Source organism: Gorilla gorilla, chromosome 12 (assembly GCF_029281585.2).
Source record: "Gorilla gorilla gorilla isolate KB3781 chromosome 12, NHGRI_mGorGor1-v2.1_pri, whole genome shotgun sequence".
NCBI classification, from domain to species: Eukaryota; Metazoa; Chordata; class Mammalia; order Primates; family Hominidae; genus Gorilla; species Gorilla gorilla.
Genome location: NC_073236.2, coordinates 112,838,792 through 112,860,596, shown reverse-complemented (window position 1 = coordinate 112,860,596; position 21,805 = coordinate 112,838,792). Strand labels below are relative to the sequence as shown.

At 50.2% G+C, this 21,805-nt stretch overlaps 2 protein-coding genes and 2 non-coding genes across 8 annotated transcripts; 3 read left to right on the top strand and 1 right to left on the bottom strand.

Annotated features, from left to right (window-relative positions):
* Positions 1–539: 539 nt before the first annotated feature.
* AGBL5 (AGBL carboxypeptidase 5) lies at positions 540–20,645 on the top strand. 5 transcript variants are annotated; one of them, XR_010130030.1, is made up of 17 exons: positions 1,715–1,863; positions 2,403–2,613; positions 2,983–3,243; positions 3,472–3,643; positions 3,962–4,125; positions 4,695–4,872; positions 5,140–5,318; positions 5,749–6,205; positions 6,690–6,859; positions 7,378–7,513; positions 8,471–8,673; positions 9,262–9,476; positions 17,520–17,672; positions 18,657–18,769; positions 19,073–19,119; positions 19,598–19,731; positions 20,119–20,142. XR_010130030.1 is itself a non-coding variant. In XM_019021291.4 (16 exons), exons 1-16 carry the CDS (start codon positions 741–743, stop codon positions 20,288–20,290), a joined length of 2,862 nt encoding a protein of 953 aa, XP_018876836.3. In that variant the 5' UTR covers positions 540–740; the 3' UTR covers positions 20,291–20,645. The 5 variants fall into 5 exon arrangements, 4 of the variants coding, with proteins under 4 accessions (XP_018876836.3, XP_063552077.1, XP_055233588.2 ...); XM_019021291.4 differs by lacking the exons at positions 1,715–1,863; positions 2,403–2,613; positions 19,073–19,119 and adding exons at positions 540–808; positions 1,538–1,624 and having other exon boundaries at positions 20,119–20,645; XM_055377613.2 differs by lacking the exon at positions 19,073–19,119 and having other exon boundaries at positions 20,119–20,645.
* On the top strand, positions 852–940 carry TRNAY-GUA (transfer RNA tyrosine (anticodon GUA)). The gene is given in 2 exon segments: positions 852–888; positions 905–940. It is a non-coding gene; the product is annotated as a tRNA-Tyr (tRNA).
* TRNAA-AGC (transfer RNA alanine (anticodon AGC)) lies at positions 1,284–1,356 on the top strand. The gene has a single exon. It is a non-coding gene; the product is annotated as a tRNA-Ala (tRNA).
* Positions 20,515–21,805, bottom strand: OST4 (oligosaccharyltransferase complex subunit 4, non-catalytic). Its single transcript, XM_004028975.4, has 3 exons — positions 21,624–21,805; positions 21,349–21,486; positions 20,515–20,748 (listed from the first exon to the last, which is right to left on the bottom strand). Exon 2 carries the CDS (start codon positions 21,483–21,485, stop codon positions 21,372–21,374), a length of 114 nt encoding a protein of 37 aa, XP_004029024.1. The 5' UTR covers position 21,486; positions 21,624–21,805; the 3' UTR covers positions 20,515–20,748; positions 21,349–21,371.

Sequence of the window (21,805 nt, the reverse complement as noted above, 5' to 3'; positions counted from 1 at the left end):
CAAAGACCCACAAGGGAGACCAGGGGCCTGTGCTGGGCACTGTACAGCCGCCCCGACCCCGACCTCACGTGGGCCTCGGAGGCTGCAGGGACCCACCGGGCCGCGCGCCGCCCACCATCCCAGGTCTACCGCAGGGGAATCCCCCAGGCTTGCGAGCGCTTCCTAGGGCAGGAAAGCCTGTACTGCAGCCCCGCCGCCCTCTCCTGGCGCGTAGCCCTCTCCCCGAGCCCTCAGGCTACGCCGCCAGGCCCGCGATCCCAGGGCGGCCCAGGGGGTTCGGCACAGCCCCATCCCGCGCCGCGCCGAAGCCTGCAGCACCCCGCGGTCGCCGTCTCTCTTGCACTGGTCAGGACGAATAGAGCCTGACAAAACCTGAGTTAATTGGCCGAGCGAATGTCCTTCGCGTCAGGAGAGCACGTCCGGAGAAGCCAAGGGAAATGTGGAGCGGGAGCAGCCAAAGTGGCCCATCGGCTCTCGAGCAGGGTTTGCGCGTCGCGGTCGCAAAGCCCCTGTGAGTGCCGGTACCGCGGCACAAGCGCTGCCCCGGAGCTCCAGGAGGCGGCAGCGGGCTCGGCGTTCGCGGTCCAGGAGAAACCACCGCGGGGTGTTGGGAGCATTTTGTTAAAAAGCCGGGAAGCTCAGGGCCGGTGTGGCCTCCGTTCTGGCCTGAGAACCCGGACTTTGGGCAGCTTCTTTTCCTTGCCTTTGGGTCTCCGGCTTTCTCAGCTCTGTGAGGTCCCATGGGTCTCCTGCCCCGGCAGGTTCCTTCAGCTGGAGAAAGCGGGGGTCATGGCTGGATGAGGTTGCGGTAAGCATTAGAGGGCTGTCAGGAGCATGTTATCGCAGCGGAGCCTTCGATAGCTCAGTTGGTAGAGCGGAGGACTGTAGCGGATGGAAAATAGCAATCCTTAGGTCGCTGGTTCGATTCCGGCTCGAAGGACTTCGTCTGTAATTTTTAACCTCAACTTAATTCAATTATCCCATAAGGTGAAAGGCTTGGAGGCCTCATGTGACTTAGCATTTGTACTGCCGTCAGTCCGTAGGGCACACCGTAGTATGTAGTATACGGTAACGCTCTTTCTGCGTTCAACGTACGTGTGGTAACGTGTTTTAGAATGTTTTCTGCTTAAGCACACGATTATATGCTTGATTTTTAGAATCTTGCACATGGATGCCACTGTATTGTACTCTGCTAAATAAATGTCCTGAACTATGGTTGATCCACTGGTCAGTGAACAGTGCAGTGAACCTGTAAGGCAAAGGGAAAGAACTAACTAGCAGGCGGGGGATTAGCTCAAATGGTAGAGCGCTCGCTTAGCATGCGAGAGGTAGCGGGATCGATGCCCGCATCCTCCACTCGGCTTTTGCGTCCATCGCACTAGAGAACACAAAATGGGAGGGATTCCCGGCGCAGTGGGCTAAGTGTTTCGTTTTAGAGATACAAGACTGTTAAGCGATAAGGAGTTTCGCACGATGTCTTTTTATTTCGCAGTTAAGTCCCAGTTTCTACCACTTTATCTTTCCCGCCTCCCGGCAGGCAGGCCGTTAACCGTCTTCCGGAATACGCTGCTAGAACCCTCCGGCCGCTCCTGCCCGCCATCGTCCCCGAACGACACTCGCTCAGGTACCCACTAACGTGCGAGGAACCCTGAGAGCTGACCAATGGTAGCGAGCTTTACTGGGCGGGTCGCCAGCTGCAGCCGCGGCCAATAGGCGAGAGACTTCTTGTTTCCTGGCAGAGCGGGGTCCCGGCACCGAGGCGCTCGGGTTTTTTTGGGGGCCCGGGTGGAGGGCCCGGGTGCCGGGGCCCAAGGTGCGGCCTAGCTAGCGGGAGAGGGAGCGGGATCACCGGCCCGGAGAGAGGTGAGGGGCTCTGCGCGGACTACGGGCCCCGCCAGCCCCGGCCCCGCCAGCCCCGGCCCCGCCCCCTTCTCTCAGCCCCTTGAGCCCGAGCCCCTCGAAGGCCACCCCGCACCCCCCTCCCGACCTGGCTTACGCGGTCCCGACCCCGCCCAGCTCCGTGGCCTCACCTCTGACTCCTAGGCCCTCCCTGCCTAACCCCCTGCCGCGGGAGTCCGTCTCGACCCCTTCCATGCCTCCCAGTCCCACCCTGCCCAGGGCAAGCCCGCTTGGTGTGACGGTTGCCCGCGAGTCGAGGGTGGAGAAGCCAGCCTCCTGCCCCCGAGTGGGACTCTAGCAGCCCACCTCTTTTAGGGGTGCTGAGAACACCCATTACTCATCCACAGCTACTAGGGTAGCTTTCTCAGGGTGCAGTGCTTACGGGGCGGAGGGGGATGGAAACAGACCCATGCCCTGGCTGGAAGGGAGCTCCAGTCGCTAGGTGAGCCCAGTAGCCTTTGGCTTGGCAGAGGCACCACTGTTATAGTTTTCCTCCATACTAGGCATAAGGTAGGAACAAAAAATGAAGAACCAGCCCTTCCAGGGCTCAGGGGAGCAACACCAGAATGTCCGCTCAGTACTTGTGAGGACAGAGGCTGGAGAGAGGACTACCCATTTACACTCAGAACCTCGATTCCTCTCTCTGCTCTGTGCTGGAGAGTGCAGAGCCAGAGATCCAGAACGGCCCATCTCTAAAGGTGGCCATGTATGGTGGTGAGTGTATCTTGGCTAGGTTTGGGAAATCTGACCTCCCTGATTATATTCTCTAATCTTTGGGCTGCAAAGCAGCTGAGAGTTTAGTGTTTTTCAACATAGTTAAGCCACTGAGTTTTATTTGGGAACAGCCAAGCTAAAGTAAAATGGGGTCCCTTTAGGTCATTTACAACCCTTAGTGTTGGGGTACAGAATGCTGCTTTCTCTTGGCCTTTGCTGGAAGACCACTTTTCTGTTTTCTAAGAGGGAGAGAGCCTTTTGTTTCATAGGGCACTCCCTAAGAATAGCTCTTATTTATCAAGAGATACCCAGAAAACTCTTCGATTTGTCTTCCCTTTCCTCCTTAACCTAACCCTTGTTTTCCCCCAGCTCTCAGGGCCAGAGCGGGGCAGGAGGATGCTTTCCCAGCCCCACCATGGAGCTGCGCTGTGGGGGATTGCTGTTCAGTTCTCGCTTTGATTCAGGGAATCTAGCCCATGTGGAGAAGGTGGAATCTTTGTCCAGTGATGGGGAAGGGGTAGGAGGTGGGGCGTCAGCCCTGACCAGTGGCATTGCCTCTTCCCCTGACTATGAATTCAACGTGTGGACCCGACCAGACTGTGCTGAAACGGAATTTGAGAATGGGAACAGGTATATGGAACGAAATGGAGGGTGGAAAAAGGCTCCAAACCCATGCTTCAGTTAGCCCTCTGACTTATCTGTTCATACCCAGCATGCTCCCTGTCCTTTTCTGACCCATCGTCCCTCCTTTCTCCTTGCCAAATAACCCTTTCCCAATTTGGCTGGCTCCAGCTCTCCCACAGACCATATCTCCAACCCTTCCACATGTAATGACCTCTCTCTTACTCTGGTCCTCAGGTCATGGTTCTACTTCAGCGTCCGGGGAGGAATGCCAGGAAAACTCATCAAGATCAACATTATGAACATGAACAAGCAGAGCAAGCTGTATTCCCAGGGCATGGCCCCCTTTGTGCGCACACTGCCCACCCGGCCACGCTGGGAACGCATTCGAGACCGGCCCACCTTTGAGGTAAGTTCTCCATGAGGAGGAAAGAAAGACTTGAGTGATAAAAGTAGAGAGGAAAGTAAAGCGTTTTTCCTTGATACAAGTATGAAGCAGGTGGGACAACAGGTTTAAGTATCAGCTTTTTCTCCAGTGTTAGCTAGAGTCCAAGATGAGCCCCTGCCTCAGGAAGCCTAGAAGGAGCCACTTTTCATATAGAAAGTGTCAGAGGGAGGGAAGTCGGTAAAGGTGATAAGGGTGTGAGGTCAGTTCCTGGTGGTCCCAGTAGGAGCTCAGTTCTGACAATGGCATGTTGCCCCTCCCTCTTCCTCCTCTGCTCTTCAGATGACAGAGACGCAGTTTGTGTTATCCTTTGTTCATCGTTTCGTGGAGGGCCGTGGGGCCACCACCTTCTTCGCCTTCTGCTACCCCTTCTCCTACAGTGACTGCCAGGAACTGCTAAACCAGCTAGACCAGCGCTTTCCGGAGAACCACCCTACCCATAGCAGGTGCCAGCCCCATTCTTATTCTTGCCACACAGTCCTGGATCAGACAGCACCTCCACTACTTCTGGAATTTGCTCTTAGAGCTCTGAACCAAACTTTCATCCGTCTTTTTTCTGTACAGAATATACAGACAGGACTTTGGGTACCTTTGAAAACTATGTTTCTGTATGACCCTGATCTCAGCATATTGACACCTGCCCTCCACTCTTTCACCTGCCCAGTTCAGACCTCTTACTAGCCCAGCTCCCATTAATTATCCAGTTTAGCCAGCATTATGTGACTCAGTATACCTTTTTTATCTGCCCCCACGGAGAACAACTCTGACTACATGAAGTAATCTATTCTAGGAAGCCACAAACTGGGGAAAAACAAGTTCACCCTGTCCTGTACTCTTCATTCTGGCAATGTAAACCCACTCGAATCCTTAGCCTCATTTAACATTGTGAGGGACTATAAGGCCCCAAAGGTTAGGGTGAAGGGCCAGATTTTACAGATCCTGGGCTGGTGACAAGGCTTACCTCTTACTAGGACTTTAGGGACTTCTCCTGGCTTCATTTTTTTTTCCCCTGTAGCCCCCTGGATACCATCTATTACCATCGGGAGCTCCTTTGCTATTCTCTGGATGGACTTCGTGTAGATCTGCTGACGATCACTTCCTGCCATGGGCTTCGAGAAGATCGAGAGCCCCGTCTAGAGCAGCTATTTCCTGATACCAGCACCCCTCGACCATTCCGTTTCGCAGGCAAGAGGGTGAGTGGAAATAGCATAAAGGTAGTTCTTTGGCTTTTCTCTAGCACCAGGTACTGTTTATAGCTAAAGACTATGTTATCTCTAGGCATCTTGGACATGGCCTCCACCCGCAACTTGTGGCAAGGGTGATGGCCCCTGCTCCACTTGCAGATTCAGCTAGCTGGAAATCCAGCGGCGATTCCTGCCTCATCCATGACACCCTCCATATACTGTCAAAGTAGAACTACAGGGTAACTGACTTAATGTCTGCTCTCCTCTCTACCTCAGATATTCTTCTTAAGCAGTAGAGTACACCCAGGGGAGACTCCATCTAGCTTTGTCTTCAATGGCTTTCTGGACTTCATCCTCCGACCTGATGATCCCCGGGCCCAAACCCTCCGTCGCCTCTTCGTCTTTAAGCTGATTCCCATGTTGAACCCCGATGGTGTGGTCCGGGGACACTACCGGTAAGTGGCTTCCCCAGCCTGTCTGGACTGTTCCCATTTCCCCTCATGCCCTGCATCTCAGTGAAATTCTGTCAGCCTTCTGGCTTCTCCTGTGTTCCCAGTCCTCTTGCACCCTAATAAAGGCAAGCCCACCTCATCTTCCTGAGAAAGCATGAGATCATATCTAGTGGCACTCCCAGAAAGGAACCAAACTAGGATGACTGCAGGCCCATCTGGGTGGAGGCAGCTACCCTGAGGAAGCTCCTTAGGTTCTATGGTAAGGGTGACAGCAGATCAAAGAGAGGCCCTGTCTTCAATTCTTTCTTTCCTAACATAGCTTCAGCCTCTCATTTGATAAGTCAGTCTCCTACGGTCTCCTTTTCAACTACACTAGTGTCTCCTTCACTGGCCCAGTCCTCTAGAACCTGCTTCAGTCCTTGTTTTCCTACAGCACAGACTCACGTGGAGTGAATCTGAACCGTCAGTACCTGAAGCCTGATGCCATCCTGCACCCGGCCATCTATGGGGCCAAAGCTGTGCTTCTCTACCACCATGTGCACTCTCGTCTGAACTCCCAGAGTTCCTCTGAGCACCAGCCCAGTCCCTGTCTCCCTCCTGATGCTCCTGTTTCTGACCTGGAGAAAGCCAACAATCTCCAAAATGAAGCTCAGTGTGGGCACTCAGCTGACAGGCATAACGCTGAAGCCTGGAAACAAACAGAGCCAGCAGAACAGAAGCTCAACAGTGTGTGGATTATGCCACAACAGTCTGCGGGGCTTGAAGAGCCAGCCCCTGATACCATCCCCCCAAAAGAGAGTGGCGTTGCTTACTATGTGGACCTGCATGGACATGCTTCCAAAAGGGGCTGCTTCATGTACGGAAACAGCTTTAGTGATGAGAGCACCCAGGTGGGAGTCCTAAGAATGTCATGTGAGTGTGAGAAGTGTTGCAGGTTAGGAGATGGGGTTAGGCCATGAACAGAAGGAAGATAGCCTTAGGTAGCCTTCTGGAAGGAAGGCCTGTGTAGACTACCTCTGAAAAAGCTTTGAAGGGCCAAGAAGAGATGGCACAGGGGGATAATGTCTCAATCGTTACATCATGACCTTTTATTAAGGAAAGCTAACTGCATTATAGTCTGCTAGAGTCTGGGAATCCAGAGAAGGAAAATTTTGCATTGTTGGAGGGAAGAAGCTAAAAGCTTAAAAAAAAAAGAATTGCTTCCCAACACCTAGAAGTAATGTCAAACTGAGAATTCAAGCAGCACTGATTACTGTTAATGGTTGTGATGGTATCTGCTGTGTATTAAGTCACATGGTCGCATACTTGCTATCTCTTCCTTGCACCTTGTCCCTTCTGTCTCTCCTTCTGAGTTGACTTTTCTTCCCCAAACAGGTGGAAAACATGCTATATCCAAAGCTCATCTCCTTGAATTCAGCCCACTTCGACTTCCAGGGCTGCAATTTCTCAGAGAAGAATATGTATGCCCGAGACCGTAGAGATGGCCAGTCTAAAGAGGGAAGCGGCCGTGTTGCAATCTACAAAGCCTCAGGGATAATCCACAGGTTGGGTGGAAGCTGAGATATAGTTGATGAAATAGCTTCCCTAAAGAAAACACCGTAGCTGGGTGTGGTGGTGCATGCTTGTAATCCCAGCTACTGAGGAGGCTGAGGCAGGAGAATCGCTTGAACCTGGGAGGCAGAGGTTGTGGCGAGCCGAGATCGCGCCATTGCACTCCAGCCTGGGCAACAAGAGCGAAACTCCGTCTCAAAAAAAAAAAAAAAAAAAAAAAAAAAACACCCAGTTCAGGGTGTTTGAGAGGGAGGGGACCACCTTAGTCTTCTTAAAAGAGAACCTCACAATTAGCATTATTGTCTTTAGTCTAGGACTCTACCTTGGGGGGACTCTCTGGGTATATGGTACAGTACCAAGGTCAGCTGCTAGTTGCTATGGATTATTAGCACTTTCATTTGTGTTCACTTTTTTCCAAGTGATTGCCTCCTTAGACCACCTAAGTTGTCCTCTATGGTTCTGTCCTGATATCTGTTCAGGCGGGACACTGATAAAGGTCTTTATGTCTTAGCTACACACTTGAATGCAACTACAACACTGGACGCTCAGTAAACAGCATCCCTGCTGCCTGCCATGACAATGGGCGTGCCAGCCCCCCTCCCCCGCCGGCTTTCCCCTCCAGATACACTGTGGAACTATTTGAGCAGGTATGAATACATGGTGTAAGTGGGAAAAGGGAGAAACCTTACAGTCTGGAAAGGCCTTCACTCTTAATGCCTGACTCTAAGGTCCTTTGAAGAGATATTCATCACTATGGCCGTCTCACCACTATGATTATTTTCCTCAGTTAACAGGAGCATAACTACGACTGTAATAGTATTGAAAGAATGAACAGGCATTATATCTGACCCCACATCACAGAGAATCCCCTAGCACCTCTGAGTCAGATTGTTTGCCTCTGGGCTTGTCTTTCTCATTCTATTGGATTTATTAGTTTCTGGGCTCAAAAGCACCCTGACTGTAGTGGTCTTGATGATTCCCATTATCCTAATAGAAAGAGCTGGCCCCATGCGGTGGCTCATGCCTGTAATCCCAGCACTTTGGGAGGCCGAGGCAGGCGGATCACCTGAGGTCAGGAGTTCAAGACCAGCCTGGCCAATATGGGGAAACCCCATCTCTACTAAAAATACAAAAATTAACTGGGCATGGTGGCACATGCCTATAGTCCCAGCTGCTCGGGAGGCTGAGGCAGGAGAATCACTTGAACCCGGGAGGCAGAGGTTGCAGTCAGCCGAGATCACACGCCACTGTACTACAGCCTGGGCAATAGATCAAGATGCCGTCTCAAAAAAAAAAAAGTAGATCTGCAGGTTACAGAAGGGATTCAAACCCCTTTCCTGCTAGGAGAATTCCTTCATGGCACCAGCCAGAAAGAAAGGACACACCTTGCCCCTCATAGTGGGAGGGCCCCCAAATTGGCGGTAGTTTAGGGAACAGCTCCAAATCCATTTGCAATAAACAGCCTGGGCACAAAGGTTAGGGCATCCAATGAGCAAATTATAGGTCTGGCCCCTCCTTCCCTTCCACTGTGCTGTGTACCCATCCCAAGGTAGCAGCCTGGATGGGAGGACCAGCATGCTGAGCCAAACTGGACTACCCCACAGGTGGGACGAGCTATGGCCATTGCAGCCCTGGACATGGCGGAATGTAATCCGTGGCCCCGAATTGTACTGTCAGAGCACAGCAGCCTTACTAATCTACGGGCCTGGATGCTGAAACATGTACGCAACAGCCGAGGCCTAAGCAGCACTCTGAATGTGGGTGTCAACAAGAAGAGGGGCCTTCGAACTCCACCCAAAAGTCACAAGTAAGGCCAGCAAAATAGGAGGGAGAAAGGATAGGACAGTGGGACAGGGCTCTAGAGCTAGGAGTTCCAAGGGATTTATATTCCTTCCATCCTCCTCAAAGTGCCAAATGGCAAATATCTTCAGGGTAAATTAAAATTAGTCACATTAGTTTATTCTTTTAGAATGGGATCCTCTTCCCTTTTATTCTGAGCTACATACACCTAAGAGATCTGAGTATCAGGCTTGGGATTCACTGCTGCAGAGCCCTGTACAAAATCAAATATAATTGCAGTGGGGCAGGCCTCAGCTTCCAAGGGTTGTGAATGACTGACTGAAGGGAGTTCAAGGGTCAGTGCCAAGGCAGTAGGGGTGAAATTCATTGGGAGATAAAGCTGCTCAGGGATGGCCCTTAAGACATTTTGAGATTAGCTGGTATTCCCCAGGTTAGATACTTCATCCACGGACATGAATTCCTCACTTCTCCCTTGGAATGGGTCCCTGTGCCTTTTTACCCCAGAGGTGAAGCTTTACTGAGCAGCAGAACCTAGGGAAAGCCTTAGGACACAACTTTCCTGGCCCAGGGTTAACTGGCATCTGCTTCTTTGCAGTGGGTTGCCTGTCTCCTGCTCCGAAAACACCTTGAGTCGGGCACGAAGTTTTAGCACCGGCACAAGTGCCGGTGGTAGCAGCAGCAGCCAACAAAATTCTCCACAGATGAAGAATTCCCCCAGCTTTCCTTTTCATGGCAGTCGGCCTGCAGGGCTGCCAGGCCTGGGCTCTAGTACCCAAAAGGTCACCCACCGGGTGCTGGGCCCCGTCAGAGGTAAGCCAGTCTGGGAGCCCCTGCAACATGTGTTCGGTTGTCTGGGGCATTGCTGGGGGAAGTAAAAGCTTGAAGATATACTGTTGGCCCAGGACCAAGGGGTGAATCAATAAAATTAGTTTGTAGCAGAACCTGTGGCCTCTCCTACGACCTTGGTGTTCCCTGCGGCATGATTCCAGAGCGGTATTGTGTGTGGCCAGAGGGGGAAGTCTGGGTATCTGGGCTTCAGTGCATGCTAGGAGCCAGGGAAGTTTCCAAGGATGAAACACTAGCTGAAGCAGTGCCAAACAGGACATGGAGCCTCCACATCACGGACAATGTCAGTCTGTCTTCATGGGGGCAGTTAAGGGAATGTCCTCAGAATCCAAATTGCAGCACTGTAGAATGATGGGGAATCTTATCTGTGGTCTTTATGGGCTGAAATTGTTCCTGGCTTCAGAGCTCATTAAGAAAGTGATACCGGGCTGGGTGCAGTGGCTCATGCTTATAATCCCAGCACTATGGGAGGCTGAGGCAGACAGATCACTTGAGGCCAGGAGTTCAAGAACAGCCTGGCCAACATGGCAAAAACCCGTCTCTATTAAAAATACAAAAATCAGCCAGGCATGGTGGTGCACACCTGTAATCCCAGCTATTCAGGTAACTGAGGCAGGAGAATCACTTGAACCCAGGAGGCGGAAGTTGCAGTGAGCCAAGATCGTGCCACTGCACTCCAGCCTGGGCAACAGAGCAAGACTCTGCCTCAAAAAAAGAAAAGAAAGTGATATCAGAAGGATTCTAACTCTTCCAAAGAAAAATGGAACAACTGCAGACAATTTCTTTTCTAGGTATAAAATGCAGCAGTCTCTTTCCAGCAGTGAGCACAGTTGCTTAACTGTGCATTAGTAACCCCCAGGTTTTGCCTGATGAGACCCTGCCTGATAAGATTCTGGGTCAAAATTATATACCAGAAACAGATGGGCCTTTAGGGAAAAAGAAGAGGAAATTAACGGGAGTAACCTGGATTGCGGAGGGGGAGAGATTGTTATAGTGCCACTTCTGGAAATATGCTAAACCACAAATCAATACTGTACTGGCCTCTGCACTACAGAAGTCTTGCCCAGAGTATGGAGGCTTGTCAGCTGGGGCTAAGAGCTTTGCTGGTCTTCCAGCATACTCATCCTTGTTAGCTTTTCTCAGCTTGCACCCTAGCTGTTGGTACAGACCAGACATGTGCTGTGTCAGTGGCTGTGTAAATCTGACTGCTAGCGAGAGAAGCCATGGAGGAGGGGGCAATGGTCCTTACCAGCTGTGACCATTGAGATATTCTATCCCTGACAGGCAACTTGATTATCTGCTTCCAGGCCCCATTGTTTGAGAGTCTATCTTCATCAGGAAAGGACACTTGTGCACTGTGTTTGAAAAATAATAATAATGCCTTATGTTTACATAGCATTTAACAGTGAACAAGATAATATCATATATATAAATTTCATTTAATCCTCACAAGGACGCTGTGGGATGGATGGTGTTTCCATTTTTCCAACAAGTAAACTGAGGCTATTTAAGAGTGGTTTCTCCAAGATTGCACAGCTGTTCCAACTTCTATCTTCTCATGCTCCAGTGTGCCTAGTTTCCCATGGTAAATCTGCTTAAAGTTTTTCTTCTATTTCTTTTCCTTTATTTCTTTTTTTGGGACAGAGTTTCACTCTTTCACCCAGGCCGGAGTGAAGTGGTGTGATCTCAGCTCACTGCAACCTTCCACCCCCTGGGTTCAAGCGATTCCCCTGCCTTAGCCTCCCGAGTAGCTGGGATTACAGGTGCATGCCACCACGCCCAGCTAATTTTTTTTTTTTTTTTTTGAGACCGAGTCTTGCTCTGTTGCCCAGGCTGGAGTGCAGTGGTGCGATCTTGGCTCACTGCAACCTCTGCCTCCCAGGTTCAAGTGATTCTCTTGCCTCAGCCTCCCGAATAGCTGGGACTACAGGCGAACGCCACCACGTCCGGCTAATTGTTGTACTTTTAGTAGAGACGGGGTTTCACCACGTTGGTCAGGCTGGTCTTGAACTCCTGACCTCGTGATCGCCTGCCTCGGCCTCCCAAAGTGTTGGAATTACAGGCGTGAGCCACTGTGCCCGGCCAATTTTTGTATTTTTAGTAGAGACGGGTTTCACCATGTTGGCCAGCCTGGTCCTGAACTCTTGACCTCAGGTGATCCACCAGCCTCATCCTCCCAAAGTGCTAGGATTACAGGCGTGAGCCATTGCACCCAACCTCATTCTTTTTTGGTCAGCCTCTTCTAGCTCTTAACTCAGTTCCTGGGAATTCCTTCATCAGCATCCTAAGTTCTCCTTTCCTGACTACAAAGGGAAATAGTAAAGAGCCTTTTCTAGGTTGTCACTGGAATATTCTAGGCCCCTTTTTTTTTTAATTTGAGATAGAGTTTCGCTCTTGTTACCTAGGCTGGAGTGCAATGGTGCAATCTCAGCTCACTGCAGCCTCTGCCTCCTGGGTCCAAGCGATTCTCCTGCCTCAGCCTCCCAAGTAGCTGGGATTACAGGCACCCGCCACCACGCCCAACTAATTTTTTGTATTTTTAGTAGAGACAAGATTTCACTATGTTCGCTAGGCTGGTCTTGAACTCCTGACCTCAGGCGGATCCACCCGCCTCAGCTTCCCAAAGTGCTGGGACTACAGGCATGAACCACTGTGCCCGTCTAGGCTTTTTTTTTTTTTTTTTGAGACGGAATTTCACTCTTGTTGCCCAGGCTAGAGTGCAATGGCATGATCTCGGCTCACCACAACCTCCTCCTCCCGGGTTCAAGTGATTATCCTGCTTCAGCCTCCCAATTAGCTGGGATTACAGGGATGCACCACCACACCCGCTAATTTTTTTTTGTATTTTTAGTAGAGACGGGGTTTCTCCATGTTGGTCAGGCTGGTCTTGAACTCCTGACCTCAGGCAATCCACCCACCTTGGCCTCCCAAAGTGCTGGGATTACAGGCATGAGCCATGGCGTCCGGCTAGGCACTTTTTAATCACTATTTTATTGACATCCTCCCTGCCCCGCTTCCAATGCACAACACTGCATTGAGCCCCCTGAGGTGAAGGACATCTATTCTATTTCTGTTACTTCTCCCTACCAATAGAAAATATGCACAGTCAGTACTAAGTAATTCCTGGTTGATTGACTTGAAACTTAATAGGGGAAACAGGACAGTAAATACATGAGAGCGCACACACACTGTAAACATCCTGAGGGTTTGGGGAACTACTGTGGTAGATAAACACAAGAGTAATTAACCAAAGAATGTTCAGTTAAGAAATAATTTGAAAAATAGGTAGGACATAGTTTGACAGAAACATTCCCAAAGTGAGAAATGACAGCCAGGAGCAGGAACAGAGCTGGTGGGTAGAGAGGACAAAAAGCTTGTGTACCTAGGTGGGTATGCAAAAGGCCAAGCCCATCACCAAGGATATTAGGTGAAGAGAGCAGTAGCTGAAATGTCTTGAGAACAAGGATTATGAGCTTAACTGAGACAATGGCAACAACTGTGTGTTTCTACAAATGGGAATAAACGTAAGACTGTGTAAGACACTGTCTGTGAACTGTACATATTGGACAGGAAACGGGGTGAGATGACCAGAGCCAGTACCAGCATCTGGAAAAGAGATAAGTATTAGAAAGGGGGGCAGGATTCAGTGATGGTAGAAGACAGAGGAACTAAGAGGGCTTTAAGTCTACTTTTTCCACTGCAAACAAAAGCTTCAGGAAGTGTCTCCTAACACATCTACTTATGCCCTTAGCATCTAGTCCTCTGCCTGCCACTTAGTAAGTGAACAGCAAGTATTTGTTGAATGAATAAAAAGCAAGAAGTTGGGAACCAAATGAATGCTTGTCTCGGCCAGGCGCAGTGGCTCACGCCTGTAATCCCAGCACTTTGGGAGGCCGAGGCGGGTGGATCCCGAGGTCAGGAGATCGAGACCATCCTGGATAACATGGTGAAACCCCATCTCTACTAAAAATACAAAAAAGTAGCCAGGTGTGGTGGTGGGCACCTGTAGTCCCAGCTTCTCGGGAGGCTGAGGCAGGAGAATGGCATGAACCCAGGAGGTGGAGCTGGCAGTGAGCTGAGATCACGCCACTGCACTCCAGCCTGTGTGACAGAGCGAGACTCCGTCTCAAAAAAAAAAAAAAAAAAAAAAGAATGCTTGTCTCACCTTTCTACCCCTCAGAGGGCATAAATCAGGTCTGTGATTGTCCCGGGGATTCACTAAGATCTGGAGTGCTAGGGACGGTTCCAAAGATGTTCAGGGAGGATGACACACAGGACCTTGGCACAAGTCAAGTAACTGCTGCTGTAAACAGTGAGACCTTAGAACACCCATTCTGACTCATTCAAGGGGAGATCAGTCTCCCCTCAGACCTTAGACCTTTGCCCAGTACTATCCTACCACCCCCAAAATGGAACATCTGGCTGGTGGCCATAAGATACCATTTCATAACCTCTGGAAGCAGAGCTGATCACATCACTCTTGCTTGTTCTTTCTCGCTTGCTTTTATCCTTTCCTGGGGTAGGGTGCAGATTTGTCCCTTAATATGGTTTCAGCATGCCTGTGTGTGTAGATATTTCTCAAATTATCTAAACTATTTCCTCTATCAAGTTCATGATTTCTGCCTACTGTGCACTGTCAGCTGGACATCATCCTGACATCCATTTTAATCACAGAATTACTTGGCTCTGGGCCCTAGACTATTTCTGTCACTGGTGGTAGCTAATGTTTTAGGTTATTTGACTATGGCCACGAGTCTTGACTTCTGTCATCCTATTGGCAACCTGTGCCAACTCTCACTAGCCCCCTAACATCTGGTTGTTTTTGACTTTTTTTTTTTTGAGACAGTCTCGCTCTGTCACCCAGGCTGGAGTGCAGTGGCGTGATCACAGCTCACTCCAACCTTCGTGTCCCTGGCTCAAGTGATCCTCCAGCCTCAGCCTCCCTAGTAGCTGGGCCCACAGGTGCGCACCACCACACCTGGCTAATTTTTGTATTTCTTTTTTTAGTAGAGATGGGGTTTTGCCAAGTTGCCCAGCCTAGTCTCAAGCTCCCAGACTCAAGTGATCCAGCCGCCTCAGCCTCCCAAGGCACATGAGCCACCGTGCCTGGCGTTTTTGACTCTTGACCACCGTCTTAACCTGTAATTGGTACCCAGCATATCTCCTCATAATAGAGTAGCTTCCATCCTGAGATCTCTCCCTTTCTTCTTTATTCATACAAGTATCGATTTTTTTTTCCATTCAATTTTTTTTTTTTCCATTTTGGTTTGGAACCTTTCTTTTTTTTTTTTTTTTTTTTTTTTTTTGAGACAGAGTCTCACTCTGTCGCCCAGGCTGGAGTGCAGTGGCCGATCTCAGCTCCCTGCAATCTCCGCTTCCCAAGTTCAGGTGATTCTCCTGCCTCAGCCTCTGGAGTAGCTGGGATTACAGGCGCTCACCACCACGCCTGGCTAATTTTTTGTATTTTTAGTAGAAACGGGGTTTCTCCATGTTGGTCAGGCTGGTCTCGAACTCCCGAACTCAGGTGATCCGCCTGCCTCAGCCTCCCAAAGTGGTGGGATTACAGGTGTGAGCCACCGTGCCTGACCTGGTTTGGACCTTTCAAAAGTATTCTTGTCACTGCCTGCTAATTCCCAGTGTGGCTGGGAAGATGAAATTACTGTCACTTCTTAAGTTAGAGGATTTTCATATCCAACACGTTTATTAATGGTCAGTTGGCATGCTGGCACCTCTGGTGAATTCAGTTCTATGAAAAGTTAATAGCCCATCAGTTTGAGAGTATTTGGCACCTGCTGTTCCTCTGTGATGAGGAAGGACACGCCAAAGCTGCAAGCCTCCCTACCCCATCCATTTACCATCTGTCCCCCTGGGCCCCACCCTTCAGAACTTGTAGTAATAAGTCTCGAGACATGAGTGGACCAGAGACAGCTGCCCCAAAGGATATAACTGTATGCCTTTAGACTCCCACAGATGATTGATCCAGCTCATGGTGTCTGCTGTTCAAGTAAACAAAACATTGATTAAGGTCTCTGGTTTTTCAGGCAGTATTTTACAGGCACTGGGATACATAGTGTTGGAGGCAACAAAGTCCCTGCTCCCAAGAAACTCAAGTTCCAGTTAGAAAAAATATTAGCTTATGTTTATTGAGTACTATGTGCCTGTAAGTACTTTACACATACTAACTTAATTAAACAGAAACCATAAACTACTAGCCACACAAAGGATGAAGGTAATGAGAGAACAATTAGTGTTGCCTGTAATGGTCAAGTAAGCTTCAAGTAAGAGAGGTAACATTTGAGATGGGACATGAAAGATGGTCATGGTTTCACTAGAAAAGGAAACAGTTCCAGAGGAACCACACACAACTAGTAGCCATGGGGTCTATAGCAGAGGGTATGAAGGATCAAATCAGCATCCTACTAAGGATGTGCAGACTGGAACTATAGTGGGCAAGGCTTTGAATGTGTAGTGTTCAAAAGTTTAGACTTCATCCTTTAGATCTTCAAGCCCAGTGCAATGGCTCACACCTGTAATCCCAGCACTTTGGGAACTGAAGCAGGAGGATCGCTTGAGCCCATGAGTTCCAGACCACCCTGGGCAACATGGTGAGACTCCATCTCCACAAAAAATTTAAAAATTAGCTGGGCTTGGTGGCGTGTGCCTGTTGTCCCAGCTACTTGGGATGCAGGAGGTCAAGTTTGCAGTGAGCCATGTTCATGCCACTGCATTACAGCCTAGGTGACAGAGTGAGACCCTGTCTCCAAAAAAAAAAAAAACTCAGGTGAATGCAGAGATAGAATTGTAGGATTTGATTACACAAATGCAAATCTAAGAGAGGAGTAGTAGAAAGACGAAACAAGGTTTCCAGCAGTTGGGTTTTGCACGAAGACAGGGAGAATGAAAGGGAGAAAACGAGTTTTGTTTTGTCAAGGGGACTTTCTCAGGAAAAAAAGCTCCAGTGGACAATTAGAGCTGGATTTCAGGAGAAAAGGGCTACAGAGTGATTTGGGAGTTTAAGAGTAAGTAGAGCAGGTGAGGCCCAAGGACAGAATGGTGGGGAAGACTTGACATTTAAGGGGCAGGAAGAACAGCTGGAAGAGAAGCAATCAGTGGTAAGAGGGGAACCAAGGAAAGCTGTGTTAGCCAAGCTCAGTAACTTCTTTGCCAAAAGAATAAACTGGCCAGCTGCGGTGGCTCACACCTGTAATCCCTACACTTTGGAAGGCGGAGGTGGGTGGATCTCTTGAGCCTAGGAGTTCAAGACCAGCCTGGGCAACGTGGCAAAACCCCGTCTCTACTAAAAATACAAAATTTAGGCTGGGCGCGGTGGCTCACACCTATCTGTAATCCCAGCACTGTGGGAAGCCAAGGCGGGTGGATCACAAGGTCAGGGGTTCGAGACCACCCTGACCAACATGGTGAAACCCTGTCTCTACTAAAAATACAAAAATTAGCCAGGCATGGTGGCATGCGCCTGTAATTCCAGCTACTCAGGAGGCTGAGGCAGGAGAATAGCTTGAACCCGGGAGGCGGAGGTTGCAGTGAACCAAGATCGCACCACCACACTCCAGCCTGGGCGACAAAGCGAGACTCTGTCTCAAAAACAAAACAAAACAAAAATTAGCTGAGCATGGTGGCGGGCACCTATAGTGCCAGCTGCTCAGGAGGCTAGGTGGGAGGATCAGCTGAGCCTAGGAGGTTGAGGCTCGGTGAGCCATGATCGTGCCATTGTGTACTTCTTCAGCCTGGATGACAGAGTGGAAACCTTTAAAAAAAAAAACAAAAAAAACCAGCAGGATGAAGGCTGGTGGAGAATGGATAACTGTAATAAATAGTAGGTCTTTCTACCCATCTTATATTAATAGTTACTTCAGGAGAGGGATGTGGGTCTGATGACAAGCTTGAAAACTGGCATCTTTTGACCAGGGAAGCCAGCAGGTCAGTGAAGGCTGCCTCATAGTGCCCCACTTATTTGCCCTTTTATCTGCTTGTATCTCTTCCACTCAGAGCCCCGAAGCCAGGACAGGAGACGGCGGCAGCAGCCCCTGAACCATCGTCCTGCAGGCAGCCTCGCTCCATCCCCAGCTCCTACTAGTTCTGGCCCAGCCTCCTCACACAAGCTGGGCTCCTGTCTACTGCCTGATTCATTCAACATACCAGGTCTGTACCCGCTGCCACTGAAATCTGGGTTTGCCAGCCTCCTCCATGGCCAGGCCAGGTTCTTTAAGCCTAGTTGGGAGACCAGGGGCATCACTTATCCTCTTGGTATCCTAAACCTCTAACACTGGTGCCTTTGTATAGGAAGCTGGAATTTATTAATGTGTCTGTGTAATAAAACAATAGTTAACATTTATTGAACATTTACTATGTGCCAGGCACTGCTCTACACACTTAATCTCATTTAATCAGTTGAGGAACCTGAAGACTTTGTCTACCTGCAAAATGCTACTTATGCAAATTCCCTGACTCCAGGAGCTGGGCAACACTAGACAAAACAGGAGAATGAAAAAAGCATGACGGGACTTTCTCCTGTCAACACTGCTAAATGCTGTGTGTAGCCGTATCATTCACACAAAGCCATCTCTTCTCCTTTAAATTATAGACCCAGCTATATAAAGAAAGGGATGGGAATGATTTTAAGACTCTAGTCCAACATGTTCTACCTCATTCAAAGACCCCTACTCCCAACCTGTCAACTCTCCTCAATGGGTAGCACTGAACCCACCAGTCCTGGGTAGAGCTGACTTGATCCTCAAATGCTAAACATATGATTGCGGTAGTATAAACTGACACAGGAGTTAAGCTTGGGTGCGTTCCGATTCTAGCCTGGAGTTGCTGCTCCACCCCTTGGACCACCAGACTAGAGCCTCAACCAAGGGTGATTTTGCTGCCAGGTGACATCAGGCAACATCTGGAGACATTTTTGGTTGTTACACTGAGGAGGGGGAAGATGAGGAAACAGCATAAATTGTTTAGAGGCTAGGGATGCTGCAAAACATCCTACAATGCACAAGACTACTCCCCACAATAAAGAATTATCCAACCCAAATTGTCAACGTGCCAAGGTTAAGAAACCCTGATCCTTTGGAAGTTACCTCCTCTTCTCTGTGACCCCTACCCTGATCAGTTTCCTCTGTTCCCTAGGGAGCAGTTGCTCACTCTTGTCCTCTGGGGACAAACCAGAGGCTGTCATGGTAATCGGGAAAGGTCTGCTAGGGACTGGAGCTCGGATGCCCTGCATCAAGACTCGATTGCAGGTAATATTTTTGGGTCTCCAGCACAGCTACTCTGGCAGAACCCAGCAAGGCACTGTTCCTCTGGGTAGTGGGAGGGAAAATGCTCAGCACTGCTTAACTGCATCTACCCTTGGCCACATCAGAGAGCTTCTCTGGTGCCTGAGTGCCTGTCTGTCCAGTCCCCTTCCTGCCCTCCACCATCCCCATCAGCCAGGTCATTTGCTTGCTTTCAACCTGTGTCCCTGCCAGATATACCCCAACCTTAGCCTGCTAGCTTTGGCTTTCCCTGCCCCTGCCCTTAGCTTCTCCTCTCTTTCTGCCCAGACCTGTCCGAGGAGAGTTTCCGCCAGGAGGGGTCCCGGATTCCCCAGGTAACACATTTGGTTGCTGCTGCTAGGAACAGCCCTGCCACCCACTCCGATTCAGTCCAGATCCCCATGCTAGGTAAAGCTGAGTATAGGCAGAGGCTGACTGGATGGGTGAAGTGTACACTGCTCTGGCAGGGGCTGAAGCATAGAGGGCTCTGAGAGAGGTCTACCAACCCTCCACTATCTTTCTACACAGTGTTTCTCTACTCAGCCAGACCTTAGTCATGGTGTAGCCATGGCGGTTAAATGCCGGATCCGTTTGCCACCCCTAGTTATAGACTTGGAGTGCATAGTCATGGACTGAATCCAGGACTTCTCTGGCTATTATCTTGCCTCATCCTCTCAGCTAGAATTCAATGTCCCAGTACCTCTACTGATCCCTATACTACAACACTCTTATGCATGGAAACTCTAGAAGCAAACTAAAAGCAAAAAACTCATGGAAGAATCCAGCCTCTTAGCACAAACCCTGTCCACACAGGCTAGGCCCAGGTTGGGCCGGGGCTCACCGCCGACTCGCAGAGGGATGAAAGGCTCTTCAGGCCCCACATCCCCTACCCCCCGGACCAGGGAGAGCAGTGAGCTGGAGCTGGGATCCTGCTCTGCTACACCAGGGTGAGCACTTGGGTCCAGTCCCTCACACCACCCCTCACTTCTGTCCCCTCATTCCCATTTCTGTCATTCAGAATAATTTTCTGCCTTCCCTACTCCTTTTGAGCACAAAGACTAAATGTACTTTCATTAAGAATCTAGTCCCTGATTTTTTTTTTCCCCCACCATGGCCAAGTCTTCAATCCAAAGCAAAAGAAAACAACTTTTAGTCAGGGCGTAAGGTCTAGGAGCTGGCTGGTTCCAGCGTCAAACCACTGTGCAGTAACCAACTTGCCCATCCTTACCCATCTTCATCTTGCTCCACTTCTTTCACTTCCCAGCCCCTGGTTAGCGGAACAGAAGAGGAGCAGAGTTTTCACAGCCCTGATTCCTCTCTCTTTTCTGTTGCAGGCTGCCTCAGGCCAGGCCCCCACGGCCCCGCTCTGCCCCTGCCTTTTCTCCTATATCCTGTAGTCTATCTGACTCCCCATCCTGGAATTGTTACAGCGGGGGTCCCTTGGGCCAACCTGAGGTTTGTTTTGTCCCTAAATCTCCCCCACTGACTGTTTCTCCCCGGGTCTGATAATGCCTTTATGTTCAAGCCCAGGATATAGCCCCAAGATGGGGTAACAGTGGGAAATATGCTAGTTCCCCTCCAGGCCGCTGATTCCATGTGACAGCCGTTAAGTCCTTGGAATGCCAGCCACGCTGTCCAAGGCATTACAGAGTATCACCTTGAGACAGAACAAAACAGGGACCTGCCACCCCTTCCCTCCCTCCGCAGCACAAGATTTTGGGACCACAAAAAAAAGTCTATATTTTTATATTGGGGGGAGGGAGTAGAAAAGCAAGCCCCTATACTGGGCCCTATTCAGTGGCAGCTTCTTGTTCCATAGGATTAAGGAAGACTTTGAGGAAATAAAAGTTGTTTGGAAAAATCCAGGTGTAGTTGCTTTGTATGTTGTGATGGGTAGAAGGGATGAAGTGAAGTGTGAAGGCCCCTCATACCCTCCATCTTGCCTCAGACTATGTCCTGGAACCCTAGAAAAGAGCGGGAAAGACCTGAGGTAAGGAAAATGCTGCAGCTTTCCTCTGGGGAATCCTTCAGGAAGTAACGCCCATCCATGTTCCCTTTATCCTTGTGACCCACACTTAAGGCTGGCTCCAAAGCCCCCCCTTCCTTCTCTATAGTTTGGGTCAGCAGCCAACCCCTGGCCTCAGAACATGGAAACAGAATTCTACATCTGTCACCCCCCTCATCAAAAAAAATCTGCCCAAATAAGGCCTAAACAACCTGGGGAAAATGAGGGCTATTTAAGAGCCCAAATCCTCATACTTGGATGGTACCCTCGGTACCTTCGTTCCTACCGGTGTCAGTGCCTCCTTACAACTATACTCCCAACTTGGGCATCTACCTACTGGGGACTGTGAGGGTTAGGCAACCCACTCCCATTCTAGCAAGGAACAGGTTACGGGGAGAGGACAGCGCGCTCTCTACTCTGTGCAGATAAAGGGGCCCAGTTCTGGACTGTATCATGCTTGGCCCGACACTTTCTGATTGTAAGTTTCGAACCCTGCTAGCCCTGGCGCGGCCTCGCCACTCAGCTCTGGGGGCTGGGCGCTACAGCCCCGGGCCGTTACCTGGGGCGGAGAAAGCGCCACTTTCATTCCTGCTTCTTGGGATTGTTGACGGCCACGTAGTGATAGAGAACGACAAGCAAGAAGAGCGACACGCCCAGCATGTTGGCGAAGATGGCGAGCTGCACGTCCGTGATCATCCTGCGGAGAAGAGAGGGGCTGAGCTGCGGGCTGGCGCACTCCTCGCCCTCGCAAGGACCCGTCCTCGCCCCACGGGCCAGCCACGGCCACGGCCACGGCGGGGCTGGCCCGTGGGACGGCCCCTGCCTGCCTCTGACCTGACCAGTCCGGCTCGGCTCCGACGCCACCAGCGAACAAGCCCGAAGTAAGAGACCTGGACCGGAACTTCGTAGCGCCAGCTCAGGCCCGAACAAGCCGCTTCCGGCGGGGGGCGCGGTCGAGAAGGCCTCTCTAGCCCCGCCGTCTCGTCGGCTCCGCGCGGCGCGCTACGGCCGCGGCT

Excerpts from the sequence above, each read along its gene's own strand:
- OST4 (XM_004028975.4), bottom strand. The coding sequence starts at position 21,485 with ATGATCACGGACGTGCAGCTCGCCATCTTCGCCAACATGCTGGGCGTG.
- AGBL5 (XM_055377613.2), top strand. The coding sequence starts at position 2,423 with ATGAAGAACCAGCCCTTCCAGGGCTCAGGGGAGCAACACCAGAATGTC. Across the intron at positions 3,644-3,961 it reads GAGACCGGCCCACCTTTGAG|ATGACAGAGACGCAGTTTGT; the intron begins GTAAGTTCTCCA and ends TCTGCTCTTCAG. Across the intron at positions 7,514-8,470 it reads CTGTGGAACTATTTGAGCAG|GTGGGACGAGCTATGGCCAT; the intron begins GTATGAATACAT and ends ACTACCCCACAG.